The sequence below is a fragment of the Vicia villosa genome, linkage group LG6 (assembly GCF_029867415.1).
Source record: "Vicia villosa cultivar HV-30 ecotype Madison, WI linkage group LG6, Vvil1.0, whole genome shotgun sequence".
Taxonomy (NCBI): Eukaryota; Viridiplantae; Streptophyta; class Magnoliopsida; order Fabales; family Fabaceae; genus Vicia; species Vicia villosa.
This window is the reverse complement of record NC_081185.1, coordinates 4,617,972-4,627,773: the sequence shown is the minus strand read 5'-3', so window position 1 is coordinate 4,627,773 and position 9,802 is coordinate 4,617,972. Positions and strand designations below refer to the sequence as shown.

Below are 9,802 nucleotides of genomic sequence, written 5' to 3'. Positions count from 1 at the left end.
CAAACCGCATATTTAACTTAAGTTTTAAATTTTTATAATTAATTTATTATCTTTCCAAATTCAATTACGCACAGCCACATCTAACGTTTTGAATTTTAATAATTAATTTATTAACTTAAGTTTTGGCATAATCCACTTAGTTTTTGTATTTTATATATATATATATATATATATATATATATATATATATATATATATATATATATATAATTCTCTACTGTCTAATATATGTATTTCATTTATAATGTATTTTTAGTTCTCTACGGTTCTTGTAATATAATTTCTTTTGTATGGTATAATATCATATATTATATTGACATTGAATTACTTTCCTTTTTCCTTTTATTTCAGTACATTTTTATTTTATAGTGTAAACCGCAGTCAACCGAACCGATCCTAACCGCATTGGTTTGGTTTGGTTTGGTTTGGATGACTTTTTAAAAATCAACCGAACCAAACCGAACCGCATGCATTTTTATCTCGCGGTTAGGATGACTTTTATGCTCAAAACCGAACCAAACCGCACCGCGAACACCCCTACTATCTATAAATATCTAGCTGTGCTAAGATATTTCTATTATAAAAAGAAATATGAAAAAACATAGTTTTTAATAAAAAAATTAAAGTTTATTTACTATTATTATACAATTTTTTTAATTAAAAAATTATCTCTATATTTATATGTCAAAGATATTTAATTTATACTAAAATAAAATCTAATTATATAATATAATTTATTTTAATTTAAAATAGTAATATTAAATTAAATATTATTTAATTAAAAATAATATTATATTATTAATGAATTATGCACAAATTATTTTTAAATTGTATCATTTCTATAAATAAAATTGGAAAGATCAAATTCACATCAAAATTTTGTAGATCTATTTATATATAGATTAATTTATTTAAAAATTTTGATTTTATTTTAATATTCATGATAACTGATTTTTTTCATATAGAAACTTAATTTTTGTTTGTTATAATAATTAAATTTTAAACAATACTAAAATTATCTATCTTGGATATGATAAATTATAAAATATTTAATTGAAAATCAAATAAAGTTAGTGAAAAAAATGTACAATTTTGTGACTGATGCATACGTTTCGAGACATAGGATCTATTTGGAGGATTCTGGAATATGCAGTGAAAAGTAAGATAAAATGGCAGTAGACTTTTACTTGAAGAAGATAGGTGGAAAAAGGTTCATAAATTGAACCAGAAAAATAGGATTTTGTAAATTATATCCTATGGAAGAATCCAAACGGAACCCACTCTAGATTGTTGTGTTGCTGCTTTCTGCTTTCTGCTTTCTGGGTCATTGTCATAATGTGACATCCTGATAATATATATAACTACTATCATGGGGTGGAGGTCTTTTGGGTGCTCTTGGAGCCAAAAGGATTAAAGGATTAGCTTTATCACATTACCAAAAGTGTGTCAATATAATTCTACACTAGTGTTAAAAAATTTAGAAAAGATTTGTCACTTAATAATTATTACAAATTTGCTTACACAAAAATTAATAATTGAGTTTTATGGGATTAGGTTAATGGTGGATCCAATGGTTTGAGATCTAATTGATTTCTTGTATTTTTTTTTCATTTGTGGTTATCTTTCATTTATTTGATCATTTTTTAAAATCAAATTACTTATATATTAATTCAAAAAACAGATTACACAAAGCGACCAAAAGGTCAACTAGACTAGAAAGACTACATCATCAAGGAAGCCAAATTAGGTCTAAGTTTATCCTTGGTCCGTCCCCTATATACAAGCATATCAATAATGTTCTTAACAGTTCTATTATCATCAACCAGATTCCCAAAACTAATTGAATTTCTAAAGTTCCATACACCATAAACCGCTTCAGCAAAAGTCATCTTCAGTAAGCTGGATCTAACAGATTTTCCTTTACAGATATTAGTCACCCAAAATAGCTCTTATGTCCATCTTTTAGGTTCATGGTTGAACCCGATCCACAATAGGACTTGTTTCCAAATTTTCCTGGTTTTTGTGCAATCAAACAACAAATGATCTTGTGTCTCCTCCTGCACACAGAAACTACAATTTTGGAATCCCACAATGCCAAACCGATAAAGCCTACTTCTAGTAGCTAACTTCCCATGACATGCTTGCCATAGAGAATTTGCACACAACTATAAATAGGAATAGCAAACGAGCATGTCCGTCTGTGAAAATCGGTTCTACAAAAATTTAGAGAAAAAATAGAACAGACATAGAGACATAGTTAAGGGTGCGGATGCAGCAAATGAAAGATCTGCGGAGCGCGTATGCGGACATTGTATCTTTAAAGTTAAAAATAAATAAATAAATAAAATAGATTAGTATTCGCGTCTGCAAATGCTCGTAAAAAGTGGGATGAACAAACACAATAGAGAATGTAGCCCTAAAATATTGGTCTGTCTAGCAAAAAAAAAAGTGGGGAAAAACATGAAAATATATCTTCTGCAGCTTTTTGGTCCAGCCTTTCCTCATGTTTTCATATAATGGTTGAAATTTCATCAAAAACTAATAAACAAAAAGTGCAGTTTTGAAAAGAGTGAAAAATTATAGATGAAGGGGTGTGATGAGAGTAGAAGAGACAGCAGAAGAGAATTGGCTGGAGACGATCCAGGTTCAAAAAACATGCATGCTAGACGGGTCGGATTTGTTTGGTCATCCTAATTGTAAGATCCAGAATATAAATTTTGAGGAAATGTTTTTTAATAACCAAGTTTTAAAAGAAAAATTTATAACTAATTTCATATTTCAAGAAAATTACCTCAATAACCATGTTTGGGGTGTTTTACACCTAGACGTCATTCCATATGGTGTCTCCTATTTTTTTTTTAAAATGTCAGTTACATGCGGATTTACTGTTACCTGCGAATTTACTTGCGGATTTACACGTGAACTAAATATGAAAATATTATGCAGATAAATTCGCAGAGAAATCTGCAGGTAACAGTAAATCCGCATGAAAAAAAATTAAAAAGAAGGCGCCATTGGTGTGGAATGACGCTTACGTGTAAAACACCTCAAACATAGTTATTGAGATTATTTTCTTGAAATATGAATTAAATATGTATATTTCTTTTAAAACTTGATTATTAAAATTTTTTCCAAATTTTGATATATATTTAACTTAACAATATCGATTTTTGAGAATTGTGGATATTTTTCTACTGAATATTTAAATAAATTTAGTTTTCTTAATTGATTAATTTTTAATTGCGCATAGAGATACTTTAACTTATTCAAAAATTAATAGCTTTTAGAAAGATTAGCTTTTTAAGAAAAACTATTGGACAAGTGGAATGTTGTATGTTGGGCACCTAAAGTCACATAACTTTTGAGGTCCCCACAAGAAAAGATTATTGACTCAAGTGTATGTTTCTTTCTGCTGGTTTCTTTTGTTTTTCTTGGTCATCTAAGATTCATCTTTCTTGTTATTTAGTATAATTAGAATCTTATACGTATTATTTTATTGAGATTGTAATAAACAAATCATCTAAGATTTTGTTAACTCAGATTTTATGAATTAAAAAATGGGATATTCTTTTGTCAGTTTTGTTTGTATTATTCTTAGAATCTTTATTATTTAATCGAGTTGCTGTTAATGCCCACACATAATTAACTGAACTTATCCATTTATTATTAAATATAAGTTCAACAACAATTTTAGCTTTCAAATATCACCATTAACAATTTTGACCTTTCATTCTTTTAACAAATTTTGGTCATTTTAATTTGGAAATTTCTCAACCAACCCCATACCCCTCTTACACATCACCGAATTGACCATTTTTTTTTTCCGGGTTTCCGTAGATGCATATTCAGAATCAACCCATACCCAGAAAATCAGAGCAGAAGCATTTCTAACTATAAAAGACATTGCATTGATTCATTAATTAATCGATATTACAACGAAATTTCAAACAGAAAATTAAGAAAACTAATAGATCTAAGAAATTACAACGGTTAAAACAATGTCATCTAATCCATGCATCATTTGAATGCAATCCATGTCGAATTTCACTTCAACCCACCAACGTTCCGTTTTTTCGATCGCAAACGAGGTACTTGTTCTAAGCCTCTGGATCCTTTTGATTTCTTCTTCGGATTTGTACTCCCCTTCTAAAAGACATGATAGTCCTCTTGAGTTGGTCGAAGGAATGAATATTTCAAAATTTCACGGGCACGAGTGGTTTGACGGGAGAGAAAATAACATGCCCATCCCTTATGCGGTATTCCGGTTCAGGATCGAGACGCTTCATTGATGTTCGGTGACATCCATCTGGCATAATGCGAGACATTTTTGTGTTTATGTTTAGGGTTTGTGCTTGTGTGGAATGCAAACCTAGAAACCCCAAATTTATAGAAGCCTTTGGAGAATATGGACCACACAATGTCTGTCACAGAAAGTTCCGTAGATGTATCCACGGAATGATCATACGTAACACATTTCCGTAGATGCATCTACGGTAAAGACCTATAATTTTCATTGTAATACCCTTCCATAGATGGATCTACGGAAGTTTTCCTACTATTTTCATGAAGGAGACCGTGTTGTCGAGTTGTCATTTGGCGTAGACTTCACTTTCTTCAGAGCACCTTTTGTCTTAACGGAAGACCATACGTAATAGTAATAGTAATAGTGCAACCACACTTTGCGGTATCCCCACCAATTGTTTCACCTCGATTCGCCTCTTGAAAAATATAATTCAATCCGGCCCGAGACACATTGCCGATCAATTGAGAGTAAAGGATGTTGTTCTTAAATCGATGCTCCAAAACCGTAATGCTCCAACCGAACGACGTTTGTATTTGTTGTGTTGGTTTGAAATCATGTGATTTATGGTGTCCCATGCTTTACACAAAAGTGAGTGACACACCTCCAAGGCCCACCTAAAATTATCCTCCTTTTCACACTCCAAAAAAGAAAAACCAACGACAAATGTCTTCTCGGTGGATGTAACACCGACCATCTCGAATAATAGGAGTCGATACTTGTTGGTCTTATAGGTAGAATCGAGAAGGAGCACTGTCGAGAAATTGTTTAACAACTTTATGGAATCCGGATGAGTCTAAAAAATATCTCGGACCGTAACCTTGTCATCGCAATATCTGTATCGCACCAGGTATTTGTTATCATCCAACATTTTCAACAAATGTTGCATCTCGCTCCTATCTCCCTTACTCGCCTTTTTATTGCGGTACCGTTGATTATACACTTGCCCTATATTTGAAATATTGTCGGGTTCCTTCCTTTTCAATGTGGCAAGTATATTTTTCGGTTGAACAAAATTCAAGGACATGTCTTCAATAAATGCCTTCTCAACCGGATTGAGCCGACATGCCACTGGATGGCCTTGTAATTTTGCGCACAAATCATGGTTATGCAAACCACAAACAACTGAGCATCTCCACTTTGTGCTAGCCAACATGTAACAACAGATTTTAAATGGACACTCGCTTTTTCTAGTCCCCGTGTCGTCTCTTTTAAAATCTTTAGAGGAGGATGGTATTTCCCGCTTCTTTCGCACAATATTGTTACAAATGGATTTCTTCTTGCCGTACCATTATCCGATCTTCCTATCACCTCACAAAAACCAAGATTAGTTGCGTTCCTACGAATCCATGTTAGCATGCTTTCGCGATCATCAAAGTCTTGCTTGCTACGAAAGTCACCTGCGACATCTACCACATTTGCAACTACCCCATCGATACTCGCAGCTACATTGAATAAATCAGCTACTTCTCTTGAAATATTATCGGGGTGCACCATACCTATTTGACAAAATCACACAGAATTATAAAATGCTGGAAAAAACTATTGGGACTATTCCGTAGATGCATCTACGGAAGTGTTCATCATCATCACGTTCCGTAGATGGATCTACGGAAGCAACGTAACTTTTTTACAGAAAAATTCATTGACAATGTGAAGAATGTAGTGGTTGAAAGTGATTATTCACCTGAAATTCAGACTCTTCTTGCTCCCTTTAATTTGTTGCACCAAAAAGTTTGAGTATTGGAGTGAAATAAGGTATTGATGATTTAGTGTATTTAGGGTGTGGAGTATGATGAGTTTGGAGAAATGAAACAATGGGAGAGTGATCATGCTGGTTCAAACTATATCAGACCTTTATGTAGACGCATCTACGGAACACGCTGTTCCATAGATGCATCTACGGAAGCTTCCCTTAAGATACTTTAATGTGTATTTTTATCTCATATACACTAGTTTATTACCTTTCTGTAGATGCATCTACGGAAAGAATCAAATTTTTTCAAAATATGGGGTGCTTCCGGATGTGGATCTACGGAAGCTGGGGGCAAAAATAGAATTTTGCGTGGTGTGTAAGATAACCATGGGGTGGGTTGAGAAACTTTCTTTAATTTTGTTAAAGTATAATTTAAATATGGGTCATGCTATCATATGTGTCTTTATAACACATGTTAAATTAGAAAAAGTTAAATATAATTAAATGTAATAAAGTTATATTTAAAGTTTTGACACATTGAATTGAAAGCACGTGTTCTAAAAAAATTTCTATAAATAATTTATTAACTCGGGTCTTTGAGAAACATGTTACCTTTTTCCTTTATATATATATATATATATATATATATATATATATATATATATATATATATATATATATATATATATATATATATAGCTTTTTTACCGATTCAATTATTTGAGAAAAATCAAGGAAAAATTGAAAAACAACTTACTAATATAATACCGGAAATTTGAAAATTTCGAGAAGTTTAGTAAATACTGGAAATTAAAAAGATTCCGATATATTATCACAGAAATTTTAAATTTTCGGTAACAAACAAAAAAATATTTCGGTAAATTTAGATAACTTTTTGAAATTTCAAATATACATATGACTTTTGAAAATATCGATATTTTAATAAGGGTATTTACGACAAAACACCAAAAAAGAGGATGTAAAATATAACTCAGAGAATTGCGAGTTAAACGCTCGAAATAAAGTGTTGCTTACTTATGTGGACCGAAGAATCCTTTGCGGATTAGCCATTGGTTTAGTTCAAAACTATTTATTCTGACAATTTCAATTGTTAAAAAAAAATTATTTGCAGCATTTGGAGTATATGTTAATAAGTAAGTAGTCATGTTACTTTTCATAACAGACTAGCTAAATTATATCTACTAGGGACATACATAAGCTTCTGTCTTTCAAAACCAAAGCAACAACAAGAAATGATGCCCTGTTTGTTTACTTTAACTCTACGGAAATACAACATTTTACTCCATACATATTAACAACAAACTCAATCACAAAAAAGAAAAAGAGTTGTCACCAACATAATGATTAACAAGGCCATCATTTATTAGACTCAATTATCTAATTCATGTGTTAGCATCCAATTCCAAAATGGTGCTAAGGTTCATTGGCTTCATGTATCTTGTTGAACCAGACATAATTTGCTCCACAATAAGTCTATTTGCCTTTTCAGTTGGATGAAAGGGATCCCAAAATGCATACAAGCCTCTGTTGGAACATAAGTTGGAGGATGTTCCGCACACACCAATGCCATTATAGGGTCCTTGACCACAACATGCTACTTTTGATGTCACAAATCCTACACATTATTCAACAACATAAATTAAATGTCACTCGTGATAAAACGAATCCGACCCGTTGGACATTTTAGTATCTTTTTGCGGGCAGACAAAGTTTTAGGTCTCCACCCTATAATATGTTTGTCCCGTTTTTCTGCGGACTTTTGCAATTTTTAACCTTTAGAGGTGCAAGGCCCGCATATCTGCTCTGCCCCACTCTCATTTTTTCGCGAGACGGGCCAAAATGTTAGACTCGTAATAACCTCAATTATGTCTGCCGCATTTTTTTTGAGATTTTACGGTCGTGTCTGAACAGAGCGAACACGACCGTTTCCCACCCCTAACTCGATCACTATTCATGTATATGTATATGTATATAAGAATAATATGAGGTATAAAATAGGATAATTATAAATGCAAGTTAGCAATAGTTATAGAGTATAAAGTATCATTACCATAAGCTCTTGGATTAACAACAAAGTCTTTGTGCATTTGTGCTGTATTTGCAGCAATGAAAATGTCACTACCAAATCTCCTGTTAAGTCCTTCCAACATTTGTTCTAGTCGAGGATTGTACAACGCCGCACCACGTTGAAGCTCAAAAGAACACCGTCCGTTAGTACTATGCATGGCGCGTTCTGCAGGGGCACAACCTAACGGTCCTGTCCCTGTCACCAGAACTCGCCGTGCACCCAATTCATACAGCCTCTCCAAGTGTTTTCTGTATTCACAAATGATGAACTTGACATAATGTGGTAACGAATATTGGCGAGATCTTGCCGAATTGGGAATGAGGTAGTAGTTGTTTACAAAATCATTTCCTCCAACTGTCATAAGAAACAATGCTTGATTAACAAGTCGTTTAGTCCGCGATGCACCGATTAAAGCAGTTAATCGCCGTTGATACTCTTCAAAGTAATCTAGTTGTGTATGCATTCTTATCACATTTATCTGGAAAAAAAAAACAGCATTATTGCTGTTAATTACAAAAGTCACATTTGTTCGCAATTTGTATATCGAAATCTACTTACAAATTGTACACCGGTATCATTAAGAATTCCAACTCCGGCCGAACCAAAATTCGCACCAGTTAGAAGATTCTCTCCGGTTAATTCCGAGCTTAAGTATGGTAATGTAGACTCAGCACCAAGTTGTTGACCTGAAACAACATAGTTTGTTATAGATATGTTCTATTATGGGAAATCATATATAGATAGATTAGGTACTAATATGCATGCATGGAAACTTAACTGATAAGATCAGGAATATTGTATCCGTTAGAGAATCGACCGGTTGGTTTACGAGTTGGATAATCGATTCCGTATGGAGGAGAATCGGCGCGTGCAGTTGTTAGTATATAGTTGTTGTTTCCATTGTCAACAAGAGAATCTCCAAATACAAAGAATGGTCTTGGCCTAGCTTCACTTCTAGGGACAAGAACACCTAGTACTAAAATAAAACCAAAAATAACTAGAATAGGAACAAAATTTGAAGAGGATGCCATTGAAATTAAATGAATGTTTTGTATGTGAGTATATGTGTAGAGATTCATTGGTGCCTTTATATAACATTATCATAATATTCAAATGTTATGAATGTATGTCTTGTGTTTGACTGTTCAAAGTTTAGGGTGACATTTGTGTAAATGCTTTTTATGTCAACTAATCTAAATATTTGAATACATAAAGATTGAAAAGCTTATAATATGTGATGACTAGTTTTGATAAATGAATTTAATATTTGAGCTAGTACTTCGGTTCAACGCCATATTGTTAATGGTGTGCCACATTATAAGTTGTTGCACCTCCCTCTTTCCTAACTTCTCAGGTGATTTGAAGTTCTATCAATGTTGATAAAATGATAAACACAACAGTAATTAACATTTGACTCTGCCGATTATGATGTTGAGAGAATTAGGAGAATTGATTCAACCCCCATTTTATATATGTCATTCCCTTAAGTAGGACGTATTTACATAATTATCCCAGTAAAATATTGGATTTTTTAAAATTTTTGGTACCTATCGAAAATTTTATATAAATACCAGAAATTTTGTTGGATTTACCAATTTACCGTGTCTGATGCTACATAACGGAAAATTAGAAATTTAAAATTTCCGATACCGGATATTTCAAATTTTCGATATGTAGCAACAGTTAAAATTAATACCGGAAATTTGAAATATCCGGT

The 9,802-nt window shown here is 32.5% G+C and overlaps 1 protein-coding gene across 1 annotated transcript; it reads right to left on the bottom strand.

Annotated features, from left to right (window-relative positions):
* Positions 1 to 7,210: 7,210 nt before the first annotated feature.
* Positions 7,211 to 9,130, bottom strand: LOC131611152 (GDSL esterase/lipase LTL1-like). The gene is made up of 4 exons (XM_058883254.1): positions 8,864 to 9,130; positions 8,644 to 8,771; positions 8,068 to 8,563; positions 7,211 to 7,632 (listed from the first exon to the last, which is right to left on the bottom strand). The coding sequence occupies exons 1-4, from the start codon at positions 9,114 to 9,116 to the stop codon at positions 7,400 to 7,402; spliced, it is 1,110 nt and encodes a 369-aa protein (XP_058739237.1). The 5' UTR covers positions 9,117 to 9,130; the 3' UTR covers positions 7,211 to 7,399.
* Between the last annotated feature and the right edge of the window lie 672 nt (positions 9,131 to 9,802).